This window comes from Lutjanus erythropterus, chromosome 17 (assembly GCF_056507025.1).
Source record: "Lutjanus erythropterus isolate fLutEry1 chromosome 17, fLutEry1.hap2, whole genome shotgun sequence".
Classification (NCBI taxonomy): Eukaryota; Metazoa; Chordata; class Actinopteri; order Lutjaniformes; family Lutjanidae; genus Lutjanus; species Lutjanus erythropterus.
Window position 1 is genome coordinate 13,957,286 of NC_139333.1, and position 21,641 is coordinate 13,978,926.

The 21,641-nt window shown below is 38.6% G+C and overlaps 1 protein-coding gene across 1 annotated transcript; it reads right to left on the reverse strand.

Annotated features, from left to right (window-relative positions):
• Positions 1 to 11,857: 11,857 nt before the first annotated feature.
• Positions 11,858 to 19,632, reverse strand: LOC146311907 (heparan sulfate glucosamine 3-O-sulfotransferase 2-like). The gene is made up of 2 exons (XM_084740634.1): positions 18,757 to 19,632; positions 11,858 to 12,991 (listed from the first exon to the last, which is right to left on the reverse strand). Exons 1-2 carry the CDS (start codon positions 19,323 to 19,325, stop codon positions 12,373 to 12,375), a joined length of 1,188 nt encoding a protein of 395 aa, XP_084596760.1. The 5' UTR covers positions 19,326 to 19,632; the 3' UTR covers positions 11,858 to 12,372.
• Positions 19,633 to 21,641: the final 2,009 nt, after the last annotated feature.

Below are 21,641 nucleotides of genomic sequence, written 5' to 3' on the forward strand. Positions count from 1 at the left end.
TCTTCTCTTGAGTCCAGTGATGCAGTACTTTAGTTCCCTTTTAATTGGAGATGAAAAATCTAGCAAGCCTTGAGTGCAGTCAGAGAGAGAGAGAGCTGCTTTTTAGGCAATGCAATATACATGACGTGTCATGTGGGACATCCACGGTTGAATTACATAACCCCCAAGCAGCGAGTGGTGCCTTGAAAACAACTTTAACACCCAAGGAGACTGTGCTGTTGTTTGTGGACCAGAGGCAAGAGCCGTGCACTGTTGGGATTCATCCTCACAGTATCTTTCAAGGGTCATTTCTGATTAGAAAAGTCTTTTCTGATGCAACAGAGGCAGGGGCCCAGTGGGGGGTAAATCCAAGTAAACTCAGTTTATCCATCTCCTTGAAATGAGGCTGAGAGTTTTCTTGCCCATTTTCAGATCAACTGTATCAAACCATGAGGGGAAACAAGGTGAACAAAAATAAACTTTTTGTTTTAATCTCAAAAAAAGTTTGGTGTCAGGGCTGCCTTAAAATTTTAAGCTGTCTGAATCTGAAAGTATTTTTGTTATGATTCCAAACAAATGCACTTTTGTAGTCAAATCATCATGATATTAACTCAGTTGAACTTGAGAAAATGTTAAATAAGCTCCAACAACTCTTCAGTTTTAATCAGGAACATTAGGAACAGCATTTCACACAAAGTACTTCAGCACAAAGACGATATGTGAATCTGCTCCCGGTGAATTTATTACATTTTAACAATTCAATAACCTTCATCTTCATTTTTCACAATATTTGGATTATTGTGAAAACAAGCAACCGCAATTAATCTAAAAATGTATGAGACACACAGTAAGTTTCCATTATATATGTTTCCTTCAAGCTATAAAAAAGAAGTGTCTCATGAGGTTTTTAACTCTCACACAATGCATGCTGGGAAAGTCTGCTAAGTGCTGATCACGTTCCTTTAGACACTTAAAGCCTCTGGAAATGTAGCTTTAAATAGTAAAATGCATGTGTGATTAAGCACCCACAAAGATCTGAGTGAAAAAATGTTGATAACTATTGGAAAATCTGGTTCAAAAACAGCTCATTATTCTGTTTATACCGTTTCTCAGACCGTGTGGGCGTGGCGGATCATGTTTGATTGACAGCTCCCTCGGGAGTCCAAACGCTGTACACAGGGTCAGCAGCAAAATGTATTTTACCCACCTAACAGAAAGGATCACATAAAATAATCTATATCTGTTTAAGTGTGTGCTATATTTAGAATATTTTCAGTGCCTTACTTTGCCATCAGACAGCCTTTTACAAATGGGAACTGAAGCTGCTGTCTCTGCTTTCTTCAACACCACCTGGATAAAAACAGTAATTTTAGTCTGCAGGAAATGGGAGTTGCTGCTTCAATCAGTTTGTGTTACTGTGTGAGTTTGGTGTTTAAACATGTAAGTCTGGATCTCAGCTACGGATTGAGGAAACAGTAGACCGGCACCTCCCGTGTTCTCTTTAAAAGGAGTCTTGCGGCCGTGGAGAGAGCGAAGTAAAGTGGTGAAAATGTTCTGAATAGAGTGTGCACTTAAAAGGATATTGATTTCAAAAATTGCTGTTTGTGTCAAAGGAGTCTGCAGCAATATGATGCCTTCAGCTCACCGACGTTGAATTGGCTCAGACTCAGAGAGGCAGACTGAGCCGACGAGAGCAGGAGGGTTTCGTTGCACGATAACATAACAACTGATATGGATTTTAATGATTGGTTAGTGGAATTATTTGCACAGTTTTTGGAATAAATGTCCAAGCACAAGCATGATCCATTCAAAACCAGAAAACTGTATGAAAATTTAAATCACAATATTTTGAATTTGGAATAAAAGGTAAATTTCTACTACTTTTAGATGATAACTATCATGTACATGAGACTAAATTAGAAGGCTATCGTGGGTTTGAGTTTTCAGAGGCTTTAAAGGGAGAGTTCACCCCCAAAATCAAAAATACATGTGTTCCTCTGGCTTATAGTGCTATTTATCCATCTAGATAGTTGCGTGAGTTGCAGACTTTTGCGGATATTGACTGTGGAGATGTCTGCCCTCTCTCCAACATAGTGGCACTAAATGGCACTTGCATTGTGGTGCTCAAAGCACCAAAATAAATAAAAAAAAATAAAATAAAGTTGAAAAATCCTGTAACTACTTTCTTTCTACTTCCTTGAGCACCACAAGCCGAGTGCCATTTAGTTCCATTATACAGGAGAGAAGGCAGACATCTCCTCAGCTGATCACAGCTGATATCACCAAAAACTCTCCAGCTGGATAAACGGCAACCCAGAGGAAAGACGTACTTTGATTTACTGATTTGATTGAACTCTGTACATTCATTCAGCTCATAATGTCAAGTTAGAAGAATTCCTGTTTATAACTTCTGAAGTAAATAAATTAATATTTTAAGTCTAATTAACCTGAATAAATACAACTCGTATATCTACGTTCAGTTAATGAGAAAAGATTAGTCAATGCAAACTACATTCCTGTATTATCTTTTACAGTGAGACTACAGTTTACCCTCCTCCGCATTTGCGACATCCCTGAATAGAACATCATACAGAATCTCATCATCCCTCACAGCTTTAATTGGAAACTGGCTTAAACTTTAATGACATTTTAGGCAACTATAAGTGCTGCTTCTGCTTAAGATGGCAGAGGATATGCTTAAAACCGTAACCTGTAAAATATCTGACCCAGCAGCCATATTTCTCCCACACGCTGCACATTCACGTCTCCTCCGTAATGCACAGCAGTGTGTAGCTGGAATTCCGAGGCCTTGCCAACACGGAGGACTCATCAGGATGCTAGAGAGCAAGGTGTGAAGTGTCAAAGTTGGACATACAGCCAGCGCATGTCTGCCTCGCTTCCTCTGACACTCATCCTACACCATTGGCTGTGCGAGGAGTGATTGACTGAGAGGTTGATTATGCTTCTTCCAGCCAGGTGGTTGGCAGGCAGAGAGACGCATATCACCAGACTGCTGCATCAGCCAAAGTGTGAGGCCACAGTTTCTGGCACCAGTGTGTCTGGACGAACATCACAGGAATAATAAAAAGATGCAGGGATGTCAATCATCACCCAAAATGTTTTTTTTTTTTCCTCCCCATTTTGTTGGCAGCAGTCTCTCAATCTAGTATCTTGTATCATTAGAGGCTTTTGCCTTTTGAGCAACGCAGAGATGGAAGACAGGCAAGACTGCATGGGGTAAAAAAACTCGAGGATTCTTGGGTTCTTGTGGGAGAGGGGGAGAGTCTTTGATGTTGTGGAGTTTCATGGAGGCAAATAACACACTTTGATATTTCATAAGCCATCTCTGCTCAAAAAAAGAAGAAGAAGAAGAAGCAGGAGGAAAAAAAAAAAAAAAGAAAACGCGGGCACAAACATCTGCACACGCACTCTGTCAAAGATTAGGTTTGAATTACCACCCAGCTGAAAGATTTGCAGTTATTTTGGCTGCATGCGGATATTTGTCTTACACACAGCACAATTTCTGAAAGTTCCAATTTTCCAGCGGACTGGTGAGTGAATGTCTGTCCTCTTTGATTTTCTGAGGAAGATAAATCAGTGTTTGGATGAACATAAAAGGTAATGTATTCATAAAAGCTGTGATGAGTGCAGCTGTCTCCAGCATCTGACATCCAATCTGAGACAAGCCGCCCGGGGAGGTTGGACCATCCTCCACTGTGCGAGTGTGTGTATGTGTGTGTGCATGTACGTGTGTGAATTGATGTTTATGGGAACAACAAAGGATTTATTGTCTGATACAGTACAGTTTTAATTTAAGTGAAGGAAAGCACTACAGGATTACTGTAGGATTATTTCTAAAAGGACTAAATATGATTTTATATTGCCTCAATAATAGGCTAAACTAAGACTGACTAACAGGCACAGATGTGCTCAAATACATTAAAAAGTGTTTGTTACAAAGTACAAATATTTGCTCATCTAATGTACTTAAATAAAATGCAAAAACACATGGAATTTGTTAGTTGAAAATACAAAAATGCATTCTATATTTTAATATTATCACATTTAAGCCTCATATGGGCCTGACCTTTACCCCCTTACATTGAAAAGATGAGTTGTGCTAATGTCCAACATCAGAAGTTAGAATATTTTGGAGGTCGGAGGCTGCAAATTCAGGGGTGCATGTTGGGTAGTTTCTGCCCATCCTCAGCAGAAAACCAGCTGTATAGGTTGTGTGTGCAAGCAGCTTATTTTTATTTTTTTAATTTATTATTTTTTTAAATATATATTTTTGAGCTTTTTTGCCTTTATTGGATATATATTGAGTGATATATATCATGTGACTTCTTCATGTACTTTAGGTCTGGTATGCCTGATGCTGGTACTCTCCACCAGTCATAGGTCAGTGCAGTTTTGCAGACCTGCCCATTAATGTAGTGTGTATGTATGTTATTACAGGAAAATTTTATGTGTTGCATACTAATCATCTTAATTTGAAATATAATACCAGTAATTCTAATAATTAAATCCTACATCAAATACATTTTAAGACCGAAAAATGGGCAATTATAAATCAGCATATCAGCATTTCAAACAGACATTTTCCCTTTCAAATCAAACGTCAAATTTGTCTGCTTGTGCTCACAGTTTACGACAATTGGTCTCACCCTTATTTTTTATTTATAAGATGCGTTGAGATATTTGCACAACAAACAGAGACTGATGTGTAATTTAGAATAGCTTCACATGTTGATGCAGGCTTATACAGGATCATTTTGCTTCTTGAATCCCCATAATCAGCCCTCAGAATGTCAACCAGTTTGTCCTTTCTTTTAGACTGTTCCATGTGTTGACACAAAAACACACCCCTTTAGTGATTAAAAGCAGCATAGAAACGCCTGCCCTACTGATACAATTTCCATTTTGCTAATAATTGGGGTTTGAAGATGTGTTTATTACCTGAAAGAATGATTTGGGCATTAAACAGAGGCAGCAGAACTCTACCTGGCTTTCCTTATTGTTGCTCCAGCTCTGCAAGGCTTCCTGCTTAGAGAGCGCTGCCACATGATGTAAACCCTCATCAAAATCCTAATGCACCGCATGTCGACTCAGGTGTGGTCCTGAGTCCAGGGGTTGCTGATACATCAGATGTGTTTTGGTTTTGTGCGGATGTGAGGTTCATCTGGATGCAGCCTTGTTATTCTCCTCAGTGAGACACGAGGCACGCACTCTAATTAGAACACATCTCCTGGTGAGAGAGATGCTGAGGTCTGACTACTTCTCCAATCTAATCAGCTTTCTACCTCACTTTAGCTGCTCCACAGAAAACAGACTCCCGCTCGTCTGACAAACGGATGCAACAACAAGGAGATGGCACTGAACAACTGTTCCTAATTTGGAGGACTTTGCAGGATTTCACAGATCTCAATCTTGAAAGGGCATGCGCCCAGGAAAAATCTCACATCTCTGCCATCTTCCTCTCACTCTCAGCTGGGGACGAGTTAAAAACTGGCGGGAAGGTGGCTGTTGATTTGTAACATCGATGCAAAATCTGAATGCAAATGAAAAAGGAATGTTTTGCTGCTTTTTGAATGGCCATCAGCAACAAAATGATGTTGTTTTGTCAAAATATTACATGGCAGCAGCATGGCTTACATTCAGGCTCAATTGCACCAACAATGATTCATTCTTAAACCTGATTAAATCATGGTTTAACTTCTAAAATATCTTGAAATTTGAAAAATTTGAAATTAAATTAAATTTAGATTGAATTAAGTTCTGCAGCACCAAAACTTTAAAATCCAATTTAAAATGTGACCCAATATTAACTTTAGAACTACTACATGGAGTTTTATACTGATTGTGAAACAGTTTCAATTTAATACTGATGCCTGTATACGACCTACATAACCAAATGAGATCAAGACGACTGGCTATTTCTATATAGTTATTCTTAATGTCCGCCACCGGCACAGATTCTCCATGAAATCGGATGAAATGATCCTGTGTTTACATTCTTCCAGGTAAAGTAACAGTGAGTTGTACGGTAGATGGTTTAAAAGAAGCAGGATCTGATTTTTAGTCAGATAATTTTAGTTTTGACATTATATTTTGTTGTTACTACGGTGGAAAAATCACTTTTGTCCACACAGGCCTCCAAAATCAACAAGATAGAAATGTTTGTAGCAGCATTAAACTTAAATCTGATGATTCTAACTTTTAAAATGGCTGCCTTTCTGCGATGGATTGATCAAGTTCCTCAAAGTGAGTAAAGGAACAGACTCAACCCGACTGAGTTTTATGACATGTTCCTTTGGCCAAGCTCCTCTGTCAAGCCATCATAAGCAGGCTAACACAATTTTTAACTAGCTAGCAAAACTAACATGTTTTGTTTGTTTGTTTTATACTTTTTTTTCCCTAACAGCACGGTTCCTTCTTGGTATATTTTTAAAATTTAGATTTATTTATTAATGTATTCATTTATTTGTGGATAAGCAAGCATCTCTAGAAATTCATAGTTTTCATCCTTTTTTACACTTACTAGTTCCCAACAGCCCTCAAATGTATTTCTTTCTAATGTAAGCATCTTCATACTGATTAAACACTATTTGATACCTGAATATCTGAGATTACATTTCAATTGCACAACAGAGCTTTTAAATCTGGATTCACACACTTAGAATCTAGTTTTGCTAAATTCTGGTTAGAGCTAATCAGAGATAAAATAAATCTTTTGATGGTGCAACGCAGTCTTAAAATCACTCGCTTCACTTCCTCGCTCCCCTCTTTTCCTCCATCAGCTTAGTAGAGCACATCACATGCACACACTTATTAAACGTCATCCCTACAGACTGCAGTTCCAACATTGGTCTGCAAATAGTTGTAGAACATGTATCATTACGTACTTGAGACTGTGCCACAGTTGTCAGCACTTCATTTTAATTTGGCTCCCAAGCCACTGGTGATTTCGACCACTGGGACATCCTGTCGGCTGCAGAAGTTAAACTATTCTGAAGCGTTAGGACTGAACGAGGTACACTGCTGAATCTCTGCCTCTGCAGTGTCAGCTGCCGCCTCACTCGGCTACCAAGGAACCTCATTCTATCTCATGTGAACAACCCGAGCAAGGGGCGAGGAATGCTGCGTGAATGTGTACTATTTTAATTCAGCTTAAATAGAGCATGCATGTGAAATGAACCTCCCTGTAGGCATGCATTAAAAACTGTTATAGCATTGTTAACAATCATGTGTAAAACTGTGTAATATTAACGTTTCAGGGAAGGATCCCTTTTGAAATAATCCTTTGCCACTGCTTCTTTCTCACTTCTAAGCAAGCTCATTAAAAATCCAAAAGGGGGAATGTTTGAAGCTACATTAACCAGCAGGGATTCTGCATTATGTGCGTGAAGAACATCACTGTGACATTTAAACACTTTAAGTCTGTTTTCAACCACTGCGCTTGATTTTATTTTGATTTTTTTTTTTTTTTTTTTTGGTGCTTTGGAGAAAAGTAGGTCTTTTTTGTTTTGATTTTCACCCCCTTCAGTGAAAAAAAAACAACAACCCAATATTCTGCTTTAAGCATTAATCAATATCAGATCACAATGTTCAAAAATTATCATCGAGAACGCTCTAAGCCTCTCTCTAAAACTCTCTAAGGAGTATGGAAGATAAAAAAGAACAATATGTGTCTGCTCTTGTCCTTGAAGTCTTATTATTAGTCTCAGCGATAACTAGTGCTCATGAAGAGTATTCTGAAGTATTAACTGTCTCCTTCAGGTATTTTGAGTGTTAAATAATTACCAGGCTGCTACATAAAGATGTGAATTGTACTGTATAGGAGGAATCTTTTGATTAAAAATGTAATCCAAACATTCAGCACATTAAACATAAGCTTGTATAGGGATTTGCTTGAAACGCTTCATTTAGTCATAATGTTTCATAACAACAAGAGTTTCAGTATGAGTTTATACAAATACTCATTAAGCTTAACAAGCACCTCATTAGCTTGAGTGCAAATAGGTCACATCGTAGTGCTCCAAAATGCAAAGGATTTCATGATTTGCATGGGCTCGTTCCACTGGGAATTCATATTTGAAAAGAAAGCTGAGTGTGTGTATGTGTGCGAGAGAAAGAGAGGGAGAGAGTTTTGACCTGCAAGCAATCTCTGGAGAGCCGTTCACTCGCAGAGTCTAATCAGACTCTGGCTGATGCTTGTTCTAGGGGATTGCTCCTCTCCAGCCCTCAGGCCTAATTAGGACCCATGTGTACCATACAGAGAGTTGCCGCTCACAGTGACGACTTGGATAGACGCTCACCTGTGTGCAGCGCTCGGTAAGGCACAGAAATGAGCTGCTGGTGAACATGATGACAAGAAGGGCATCAGAGGTGGTGCAGCGACACTGCCTACGCCCCCCACCTGGAGGTCGTATGAGTTTAATGAATGTTAGGACGGGGAGAGAGAAGCCGTGAGGACAAGAAGAAGAAGAAGAAGGAAAAAAACAAGGTAGACATCTGGGCTGAGAGAGGGTCACACAGAGTAGAGCATCTTTCAAGATTTTTCTCCTAACAATGCACTATGACCATTTGCAAAAGAGGCAAAGAATGAGGATAAAGAATAGCCTGAACACATAGCGAAGTAAAAATAAGAACAGGTTTTAAGCTTCTTGAGCTCAACTTTCTGCATTTCTGTGTGAAACACCACGAAATCTTCAAAGGATTGTCTGTTACATGCAAATTTCAATAAGACTTCAGATAAAGTAGTATTCAAACAGATAAAAGTGCCAGACTTCTGAGGTATGTAGATAACAGAAAGGACCAATATGTCCCACATTTCACTGAGAGCGAAATCATTATTAATAATGAGTATTATTAGTCAAGGAAACAGATTCTCAGAGTTCAATGTTCCAATGTCTGTTACTTGAGATATTGAAAGATACACATGAAAATGCTGCACAAGTCTCTGTGTTTTTTGTACTTAAATGAACCCTTACAGTCTGTATGCACCATTCATGTGTCTGCATAGACTTGTTTAGGATCTAAATTACACATTACATACATATGTAACTGTTGTTTACGCTTGTATGCTGTGAGTTCAGTGATTATGTTTTGGAACTGCACAGAAAATCTGTGACACCTAAGATTACAGCCGACCAGTTACTGTGTAAATATGTTGTAAATGTTGGGTTTGATTGAAATGCTTGCTGATACAAGTACAAGGACAGTCGTACAGGGGATAAGGAGGTAGTACTTTTGAAAACAGTGGTGAAACAGTGGTGAAGGAGCACTTTATATAACAGCCTGCACACTCTGTAATTACTGTAAAATAGCGGCAAAACTGAATCTATTTAACTTACAGCCTACATACTCTGTAAGTACAGTGTAATTACTGTGAAAGCATCATGTTAGACTCACACACACATTATTTTACAGCCTCATAGTACAGTGTAATTACATTGAAATAGTGGGGAAACAGGACCACTCTATTTTACAGCCTGCACACACTGTTACTACACTGTAATTACTGTGAAATGGCGGTGAAACAGGACCACTTTATTTTTGTATTTTTCCTTATAATGAAACTGTATTTAGAGTGAAATAGTGGTTAAACTGATTTGTTTCATCTTACAGCCTGCATAGTCTGAAAATTCACCGTAAGCCTGATTACTATGAAATATAGTTGAAATTGTACTGCTTTATTTTACAGCCAGCATATCCTGTAACTACAGTTTAATTACTGCAAAAGAGATGTGAAATGGAGCCATTTTATTTTACTGCCTGTATAGACTCTAACTTCAGTCTAAGTACTATGAAAGAGTCATGAAAGGGAACCATTTTGTTTTACACTCTGCATACTCTTTAACTAAACTAATTACAGGGAAAATACCTCAAACTAACGATGTACGAGAAAAGCTTCCTCGCAAATGTTCTGTGCTTTGTCCTGGTTATAGTGTGCTGTCAATGCCAATTCCTCGACTCAAATTCCTCTTTCAAGAAAAGCACAAAACATAGACATCCATTCCCTTTGTTCAATTTATAAATAGCTTGCTACAATATTCTTTTTACTGTTTGTTGTCCAATAAACATCAATCGAGTTTGTTTGCGAGTGAAAACATGCAATCGGCTCCTTCCAAAACTTACCGTTCCTCAGCATTTTATCATTTAAAAACATATGTGTACTCTGTTTAAAAAACTTTTTTCACTGAATTCTCAGAAAGTAATTTTTTCTGACTTGTTACCCAGTAGTCTGTAATGTGATTTAAATACATATATATTTTCTATTCTTTTCTTTCTGTGCCTGTTAAACACAAGTATTCCCACTTATTTCTGAAGTGTCACCTATAATATCATGTTATGTAATTTCAGTCCTTAATCATTTACCACACGCTACTTTAAATGGTAATATATACTGTTTTGAAGTACAACGTAGTCCTTTGTTCATTTTTTTTTTTTTTACAGTATTGTGTCTGGCTCAAGCTCAGACAGTCTGGCTTTAGTATTCATACCATGTAGCCAAATCTAAACTTTTCACTGCAGTCATGTGACATGCAGTCCCAGAATCTATTTGATAACCTGCCACGACTAGGTGTTCCCTGCTTTGTCTTTGAAAAGTGATTGAAATTCCTCACACCTACACTCACTCACCCACCCACTACCACTGAGGCACACAACAAACTGTACAGAATGCGGTAAACCTCAAAGAATATGTTTCCACTGGAAGCACGGGTAATGAATGTAAAGAGTGGTCTAATTATTGAAACCACAATTTTACTAACTAGATGTGAAAAAGAAGGGATAATACAGTGTTGACTGTTTTCTAAGAGGTTCAACTTTCATGTCACAGATTTTCAGGTTAGAAGGACCATTGTTTGATTTGATGTGTGTGTGTGTGTTTTTTTTTTATAAAAATCAAGCAAAGACAGTGATTAAAAAGGTGATTCAATATGCATGTTTGCAAAATGCAATTTGTCAATGTCAAGGGTTCAGATGAGGCAGAATTATTAATTTCATCAACGTATTTGTGCTTCTGTTTCATTTAATAAAGTTCATGGACAAGCATTGTGTGTAAGGCAGTGATTCAGTACTTTTTTAACAAAAATATAAACATGGACTTTTCAAATAAAGTACAGAGCACAAAATGAAGTGCTGCATGTTACAAAATATACTAACTTATCTAATTCATGCTGAAAGAATGACAGAGATAATCCCTCACCTTGTATAGAAACTGATGAGACCAACAGTAAGTGATATTAGGGTGGTTCACACTCACGTTATGGCTTTACATTTCAGATTTACCACCACTGTGCTGCAGCTTAATTCTGCTCTCCCTGAAGACTTCACTGACATTTTCCAAGGTCTTGCTTTCAAGCCCTGCCTTGATTAGTAAAGCAGGTTTTAAGAGGAACTAATCCCTTTCCCTGGAATTTTCCTTTTTTCAAAAGAACCAGTCAGCAAATGGGGAATCTAGTCAGCAATAACACACAGTAACAGGAATAGAAATCATCATGTGCTCCTGAAGCTGAAACGAGGGCTATATCTAGCAACAAACAGGATGCTGATGCTCGCTGGTAACTGATCATTACAAGTGCAAAAGCAATGTCATGTTAGATTTTGATCTGTTCATTAGTGTCACTTCAAAGAATAAGACTGCTTTTGCCGCTTCACTCGAAAATTGTCTAGAGACTGTTGATAGTTAGCTATCCGCCTTAGCCATGATATATTTCTGTAGGCAAACTGTCTTTGAAAGAAGTCTTGTGGAATACATAAATCTGTCTTGTACCATTTAAAAATATGGGTAACATTTAATTTGAAGGGGTGTCCATAAGACTGTCACTACACTGCCATAACCATATTATTATGTTTTTTTTATGAGTTATAAATGTTTATGCAGTGCAAAAAATTATACTGAAACTTACTACTCACTTCACTTAAGGTCAAGTAAAATATTCATGACACACATACAATGTTGTCATGACAGCCAGTGTCATAACCAGCCACATATGACAGTTTAATGTCATGTTAAAACATAAAGCTAAAACGTTTCCTTAAATTTGATAATGTCAAGTTGTCATGATAAAGACATTGACATGTTATGCTGTCTTGATTAATGTCAAGTTGTTATAAGAATTTTTGTATTGAATGAAGTCAAGTTATCATAACAGAGACATTATTGGCTTTATTAATGTCATGTTGTCATAAAGACATCTCAAACACTGTCAACTTTGCATTAAAAATGACATTATTGACGCAATGACACTTCCAGAAAACAGTCTTAAAAATTCAATAGGACTCCTTCATGTGCATGACCAGTGCCATGACATGGTTACGACAGTGTAATGACAGTCTTAAGCACACCCCTTCCAATTAAGTGTTACCAAAATATATCTCAAACCTCTACTCCCACTTGAAATCATGACCCACCATTTCATAAAATTTGACATTGTAAGGTCTATAGAAGTCTCGCAGCTGTTCAATTGCATCTCTATCTATCTGCACGTGAGTTCTGCCCTTGGACTTGCCCAGGCAGCGTGGCGAGCCGCTGCTCTCTGGCTTCTTAAGGCAAGGGAAGCCCTTGGTACGGTTGAAATAGAAGTGTTTGTCTGTGACAATACGCTTTAACCCAAGGAAGTCTTGCACCCGAGCCAACTCCCCTGCCGGATCTGTGATAAGACGCTCTCCGCTCACAAAGTGGATCTGAGCCAGAGGGAAGTAGCGGAGCCAGTTTTCAAGGTGCAGAACGTAGAGGCCGATCCGAATGGCGTTCCAGGACGTGTCCACGATGCCCAGTGTCTGGTTCCTGAAGGCCAGCTCCTGGAAGCTCGGCAGGTCAGGGGTTTTGGATAAAGTCTGAGTGTAATCTGATATTGCACGAGTGACGGGGTCACGCACCACCACGATGAGCTTGGTATCTCGGGACATGGCAGAGATCCGGTGCGGTGTCTCTTTTGTCACAAAGTAGCTTGGTGTCTTCTCCATCGTGATTTGGCTTTCAAGAGTCCTTGGCATTAAACCTCTGAATGAAAGATGAAAACACAAAGTAAGACTTCCAGTAAGACACAGGTTTCTCATTTACAGTCACATTTCTTTAGGTTTATTTTTTTATTTTCTCGCTGTTTTGAATTGCTTAAATTACCACAAAGGCTAACACATTCAGACGCAGAGGACATAACGTCCTTGCATTCACTCTGTCAAAAGGAAAAAGTGTGTATTAGATGTCTATTTAGGGCAGGATTACACAAGTAAGTTTCAAAGGCACAAAACCCTAACTGAGAAGCTCCAGTTTGGCCATGAACCCACTTTCTCGATGCAAATGATAATAGGAGGACTGATGCAAAGTCATAGTAGTGTGTTGTCACAGGAGACTTGTCTCGGAGACAGCTCTCCTGTGCATCAGCCCAGCATGATTCAAGAGTAATAAATCACCATGAATGCAAACAGAACACATATAGCAGAGTGACTCTGTTAGGTTACTTCTGGGTCCTCAAACTAGGCCATTGTAGTCCATGAAAGAAATGACTTGAACAGGTATGTCTTCACAGAATAAAAGTCTGAAGTTTGAGGACAGAGTTCAAAAACAGCCTGTAAATAGGGCTGCAATTAGTGGCTGTTTTCATTTTCAATTGATTAATGTGGTGATTATTTTTTGGAATAACTTATTTGTCATTTGGGCTGTATAATATCAGAAAACAACTGAAAATGCCCATTACAGTTCCCTACATCCCAAAGTGATGTCATTAACGTTTTATCCGACCAGCAATCCCAAATGTAAAAATATTAAATGTACTATAATGTTAAGACATCTGAGAACCTAAACAAGGGAATGTTTTTGTTCTTAAATGATTACTTGATTAATCAATTATCAAAACAGTTGACGATTAAAGGAAAAATGTGTATTATATTTACTGTAATTTACCATAAATGACCACAATATGTTATCAGAGATTAAGAAAACATGCTACTTTTGCTCTCTGAGAACAATGCTACAGCGGCAAATTTCCATTCCACCCAGAACTTTTTTGTCTTTGTTTTCCTGTTAATTAGACTTCAAATTAATGCTCAATGTTCACTGAATAAGTTGGTGTCTGTTTATAAGTTGTAATCATTAATAAGGCAGCGAGGCTGGCAGCCACTGAACTCAGACTCCAGACGGTGTACCCTTTAGTGGTTGTATGAGACACTACCAGAAAGGATTTTTAACAATGTTGTGAAACGCCCGTAATTTAGGTAGGTTTAGGCAACAAATCTACTCGGATATGTTTAGGTTAAAATCATGTTTGGGATTACAATATGTCATGTTATGTACATGACATGAAATCACTGAAGCAACACAGAGGACAAAAAAACGCAAATTACCTGATGCATGTAACATTATGTACGTTAAGAGTTAAGACAATGTTTTGATTTCACATGGGACGCAGACCTTGATCTCCTTGGTGAAAGTCCTGTGTCTGTTTGAGACGTCCATTCACCCCATCTCCTCCAGTGTCCAAAGTCTCACTCTTTACACTACAGTCATGGATGGATTTACATTGAGACAGAGCACAATCAAGACCCGCCCACATCGGAGGAGAAAACAATTCATCTCTCTCCACTGACTTTGTATTGTGTTACGGTGGCTCTTGTCACTTTCCATCTGCTAGCAAACAACAGAAACATGTCCAAAAAGCAGCTGAGAACCCAGAGCCAAAGTTTTATAAACTGCCGACCAAAAAACTGAGTTTTTTAGAAGACAAAAGTGGATACGGATGTGAGCCGTCAGCAGGACTAATGGGAAAATTGGGATCCTGACACTCATTCTAAGTTACTGTAGAGGCTGAAGCTAACTAAAATGCCAGGTTTGATCTTTGTTAGGTTAAATGATGATCTCCCGTGGTGATTTGATCAAATAGTTGTAGATATAAAAGTATTTCAGTTCTGGCCATTCAATGGGATAATTTCGCCAAGAAAGGCAGGATAAGGAGAAGAGACACTGAGACATACAGGCAATATTGAGTTTGTCAGTATAACTTTACCTCTCTGGTAAACATGAAGTGCTAAAATAACCCTTTGACAAGCTGAAATCTGATGTTTTTATCTAACTTCGGTCACCTTGTGAACATTTTTAGCTCTCGATTGCATATTGTGGCTCTGTCTGTTTTCTCCTCCAGCGGGCATAGTTTTCAGTGTGTGATGTGCTGCGCTGTGTCTCTGTAGAACCGACATCATGATTACATCACGTTGGTAGCTTGAGGCAAACCGAAGGAAAAATTGGTGCCAATCACAAAGTAGTAGGCCACATAAGAAATAAAATGTCATCTTGCTGTGTTGTTGGTGCCAGAACTGAAGAAGTGATAGCTGAAATTAAGGCAAAAGCTGGCAGTTGTGTGTGAGCCACAACAAAATAAACAAAATTAACCCACAAAAGGAAAAATCTTTACACCAATTTTCCTTATGAAACATAAAAATACAACTGATCACCACCTGAATTCTGAAAAGTTTATGTCTTTTAACAAACTAAGACAGACTCTTTAGACAGACAGAAACAAAATAAAACTCACCGAAACCGTTGTGTCCGGTCTTTGCACTATTACAACAACCACCAGCTCTGGTTTGGTAGGAATAAATCCTTAATTCCCTGCGCTAGATGTGAAAATAATCTCGCTCTGTAGACTGTTTTACTCTCACTCATTCTCCAGCTCAGAGCGCCGTTCTCCACAACAGCAGCGTCCAGAACCAGAGCAGCAACCGTCACTCTGCAGATCATTAAATCAGAAACATAAAATGCTGAAAATCTCCCAAAAAACACAACCGGCGATGGACTCAACCAGTAGTCAATATATTTGTCCAATCACCTGCTCCTATGGCAGATGTAGAAAGCTCAGTCATCCATTGATGAAGTGTGTATGGGTCGACCAGTCTGCTCCCATGTGAACTTTTTCATATAGTGCTCGTGGTTCAGGAGAGTGAGTGACTCACTTGTGTCTTGCTAGTGTTGCTTAACTTTGGGGAATATTCCTGCCTCCACCAAAGCTCCGCCCACAAAAAACATCAGAATCTTTACAAACAGAAAAGGGATCTATTGAAGATTGCTTGAAAGCCTGATGCATCTCTTCCAGCTGCTAAAGGGCTCCATGCGCGTCTGTAGGAGTCGCTCATATTTGACGAGTTTGTAATGAGAACAGGCTGTGTAATTCACACCGCCGACTGGGGCACCATATCCAGAATTTTAGGATCCTTCAAACAGTGGCTTTAACTTTGAAATTCGGATGAATCACTGGATGGCTAATGTCTAAACCAGCTGGTAATTAAGCTTGTACACTAACTAAATTACACTGTTCTAGAGATTGAAACAGCCGGATAATGAACACTGGAAGATCAAAAATGAACACAGATGGATTTTTTGTGATTAAAATCTTGAAAGGTTGGTTGTACCAAAAATAACCTGTGAAATAACTTGTTTTCATTTGTTTCCCACAGTCAGTCTCTCCTTTCTATTTATTTTATTTTGATATAATAAAACCAAAACACGCGCACAGCACACCCCGATGCATAAGAATGAGAATGTGACTATAACTATTCAAAACAATACTTTGGCCTTTATTGATCAGTGTTTACAAGAGACTTTATGAGAAGCAACTGTTTGTTTTGAAATCAGTCCTCAAAAGTCAGCGAGTTGGCATTTGACCTTTTCTTGGCAGCTTTGACGGCTGACAATCAAACTACGGTAATAGGCGAGGGTTCACATCTGGATCACATCTCTAAGACACATCTCTGAGATAAAAGGGCTTCAGCCGCCAACCATCCTGAAGACTGCCAATTAGTGGAGAGACTTTCAGTCTATAATTATTTTATAATACCACTGATACACATCCCTCCTGCAGGCTGCTTGACAGCCAATCATTAACATGGAATCTATTTGGAAGTTGACCGGTGTGATTGGTTGTCTGTTTGTGTGCATATGCTCACAATATTTCATGACTATAAGCAGACCATATTTCTGGTCTAACTCTGTAGTTAAAGAGCTTAAATAACGACGTGGATGTGCTCCATTTGGAATATATATTTTGAGAGAAACTCCTTAGTAAGTTAAACTTAGTTAAAGGTGGCTCGTGTAGCATTTTAACAATCGATAAATCATTTACTTTAACATTCATTTTGAGATGTTGGTTTAATTGCCCTGCACAAACAAGGCAATAGCTCAGAGGCCAGCCAGCTCCAGCCGGCCTGCACACTTCACTCTACACTGTTTGCTCTGAGAGGTTGGATTTTACGAGAAATGTGATGAACTGCTCTACAGTGCATCACGACAAAAGAGGCCCACTGTTCTGTTGATGCAAACAGAGCCCAGGACTCCAAAGTTTAATGCAATAAGAATGTGAAATGAGTCGAGACACTGAGACAACACATCCAGCATGTTTACCCACCTCGAAACATAATGTACACAGCAAGGCACCATGGGGAGGGAGGGGACCAGTACCCTGCAAAATCACATTTCTGGCTGCACGCAGTAGACTTAGAATGAAAAGTGGTTTTAATTTTGAGACAAGGCCGGTGTCAATACCAATATGAGGGAGTAAAACAATTTCAATATTGATAAATTGGGGGATATTCTTTATACAGAATATATACACATTTCTATATTCTATACAGACACATTTTTTTTGCAATGATCCCTCAATTATGGATATCAAACACACTTGTGACAAAGATATGTGATGGAGGCACATCTTACAGTTTTAAATATTTTTATTTGTATTTATTTAGAATTACAGGCTGACCAATATCAGTTGACTGATATTATTGGCCCGATATTGGCCTATCACAGTTGCAAGACGAAAGTTGATATCAGTCTTTCTTGATAACCACATATACTGTATGTTGTTGTATGTCAGATGCGCCTATGTAAATTGTTTTTATTGTGAGCTGTATAAACAGCATTCTATGTTTTTTGCACTATTTGTGTTTTCTCATTCATAGTTATTTTAAAATGACTGGTATTTTAAAAAATACTAGTGAAAGTTCACTGTTTCAGTACCCTGATATCATTTTGGACGATAAAGTTTATTGTCAAACTATAAAATATCCTGCCTCCATTAGCCCACATCTCTCTATCACAAGGCACACATTTATATATTCTCCATTAAGAATATCAGCAGATGTATCACTGATATTACTGAGAATGAATGTTGGTGTCGGCCCAAAAAATCTAGTATTGGTCAGGCTCTATAATGAACTTTATATTCCATTCCTGTCATATTCTACCAAGAGATTACTGAACATTGATCTTTTGACAGGACTTTTCAATTCCTTTTCTAGAATTATTTTAAAAGAGTAAATGGGACGGTTGTATATAAATAATATCAGTAAAATAATCACATTATATACTGCAGAGCACATTTTAAATGATTTTATATAATCAACATTCAGTTCAGACTGGAGAGAAGAGGCCTACAGTAATATAAGCAGATGCAGCAGCTGACCATCAGCCTTAAATGTCCAGAGACTCCCATGAGTCTTTGAGGGCCCCAGCCAAATGGCTACACTTTTACTAATTAAGGCTGCTCATTACTCATCCATCTTAAAGAACTGCAGAACAGTCACTGGTGTGTTTCAGTTTTAACTCTTCACACTGCAGAAACATTTACAATTTATAACATCAGCAATCTGTGAACATCTGTTTTCTTGGCACAGAACCTCACTTGCAGGTTTTTGTTTTTGAATTAGATTAGATTATTAGACAGCATGACCTCTGAGGCAGACAGATGCGCACCTGTGCAGGTGAGACAGCTCTTATCTTACCTGTACCACTCCAGTCCTCTGTCATAGTTCCTGTCGAAGAAGTGAGTCTCGGTGCCCGCAGCTCGCACGTCGGGATGAATCCTGATGAACTCCAGCACGGCTCTGGTCCCTCCTTTCTTCACACCGACTATGATGGCGTTCGGCAACTTTTTATTCCCAAACTTTAGATTGCCCATGGGCGGACTGGGCGTGTCGTTCCTGACGATGTGCAGAGTGGAGGAAGAAGGAGGTCTTTGGTCGCTTTTCAGCCGAGATGCCTCCACGGTGCTCGGTCTCGCATGATCCGACGGCAGAACGCAGGAGGAGGAGGAGGAGGACAGGGATTTCTGAATGCGCTTTTTGGCTCCATCACCAGCAGCCAGGACGCGCTGGCAGCTGGGCGTCGGATCACCTGACTTTTGCATGATGGTATCGACAGGGAACAGAGCACAGTAGCACAGATATGAAAGGAAAAGGGATAACAGGCATATGGATGTTCTTGTGAGTCGGTGTGAGAAGGGAATAAGTCGAGTGAAGAGGAGCACGCATGCCATCTCTCCATGGATATGAACAGTGCATGATTTTCTCATAGATTTTGGATCTTGGCGTCCTTTCTGATCGTTTTTACTCGCTAAAGTGGTGTCTCCAGAGCAGAAAAACAAACAACTTCTGCGCCCTTGTCAGTTCAACACTTCCATCACTTCATCCCGGAGCATTTTAACACAATCCATCTCTTCAGGGCATTAAAAGAAAAGGCGTCCCTCCCTGCGCACTGAGTTTGGAAATGTCCTCCTTCTGTAAAACTCCTGGATGTCTCCATGGTCATCGCGCAGAGGCAGTGCGCTCTCTGACAGCTCCAAACCGGCTGAGCGACAGAAAAATATTTCAACACCGTGACGTCAGAGCATCTTTGCATTTCAAAAAAAGTCTCCAGCTCTCCTCCAGTCTGACTTTACTCACTCCTCATCAGGCTGGTGCCTTTTCTTGGCACAACGCAGACGTTATACTGTATCTGCTGCTGCATAGTAAACATTTAAACTGAGTATAATGAATGCGTCCCCATATGTGAATCTTTTCCCAGCAAAAGATGAGATTCAGAACAGAATTTGAATGAGTTTTTGCATGTGGCTGATGTAGGTGGAGAGGATAAAGCAACACCTATTGATCAAAATAGACATAGACACAGTTGTGAAATTTCATCTGAAGGTTGGTTCAGAGCCATTAACACCAACTGAAGGCTGAAACACATCCATGAGCATTCATGATTTAACAGCTCAATGATTCTAACATCCAGAGGAAGCTGGATTTTACAGTGTTAGATTTTTTCTTCTTCTTTTTTTTAAGGTTTATTAATAATGCAAGACAAACGATAGGAAGACATATGAGACATGATGAGGCAACAGATAGAAACAACAACAACAACAGCAACAAAAAACAAAAAAGAGAGTGAAAAGGATGCAGTGTGGAGAGAAACACATCAGCTTAAATAATTTTAATCTTCCTGTTTTCTGTTTACATGAGCTCAGGATAAATTTCTGGATATTGAACTTAAAATCTGAGTTTTTATGTCCTGGTTTGTTCATGTCCACTATCTTTACTTGACTCAGTATTACTCAGTGCTTCAAATCAGCCCCCAAAGTGCAGAGAAAAATCATTTATGCATTATAAATTCAAGAGCAAAATATAATTTATTTAGTTCTTAAATTTAAACATCTATAATTCAATGACGACTGGGTGAGCACCATCTACTGATGAAGATCATGTGATATGATCAAAAGCTCCAGGATAGGCATATCAAAAGATTTCTCAAACGCTGTTTCAAATGTTCAAAACATGTCAGTAAAATACAAATATGTGAACTTCCTTTGATGAAGGTTTTGTTTCAGGAACACATCTTTCCCATCATGTAAGATTTTATTGTCTGTTTAGAGCTTGGAGATAACTGACTGAAGAGCTGTCACTCTTCTACCTTTACCTGGTGAATACTTTTCACATTCCTGTACAAAATCGCAGCTCTCTTATTTACATAACATATTGTCATATTTCATAATATTTCGTTCTGATTTTATGGTCAATCCTCTGTTTCTGTTTTTTGCTTCTTGCAGTAGTTGCCTTTTTAAACATCTTTTAAAACCTATGTTCCTACTTACAACATTACGTTTGGTGCATCACAATGTATTTTGACACCAATGCTTAACACCAACTCAAATTCCTCACATGTCAAAACTTGGCGATTAACCTGATTGTGATTCTTCATTATTTATTTTGTATGTACAGAATTGCAATGAATTTCTTGGAGGCCCCCATTTTAGAAACCAGCACATCAGATTAGCCAGAGATTTGATCAACACATTAATTTGGGAATATGCAACATATAAACACAATATCAGCTGAAATAATACAAGTCTAATAACTACATTTTGACACAGGGACCCTCTTTCATGCAGGGGCTCAAGATCAAGTCATAAAACATAACCTTCCTTCATGTTAACTGAGTTAAGCAAAACTAGGTTTAACATGAGTAAATCCAGATTTAAAATGAAGCAGCACTCTGTTGTACAATTAAAAATGTCAGTTCAGTCAAAGTTTATTGATGTAAACTGTGAAGCTCTAATTTAACTTTTTTTTTTTTTTTTTTTTGAGGATCTTGATTATTTTGCTCAGTCCATCTCAAAAAGGCTGCTATTTTAAAAGTTAGGCTTCTTCAAGTGTAATTTTAAAATTAATAGTGCGTCAAAGTTTAAATTGGAGTTCAAATTTATGATGAAACAGAAATAAATTTAATATAGGTTTAGAGTAAAAACTAAAGTGAGGTTTATGGCGTGGTTCTTAATTTAAAGCAATTTAAAAGGTTGGTGCAACATCTGGTCTACGATCTGGTTTGAAAATTATTCCTTGCTGGTGCA

Excerpts from the sequence above, each read along its gene's own strand:
- LOC146311907 (XM_084740634.1), bottom strand. The coding sequence starts at position 19,325 with ATGAGAAAATCATGCACTGTTCATATCCATGGAGAGATGGCATGCGTG. Across the intron at positions 12,992-18,756 it reads AGAGGACTGGAGTGGTACAG|AGGTTTAATGCCAAGGACTC; the intron begins GTAAGATAAGAG and ends TCTTTCATTCAG.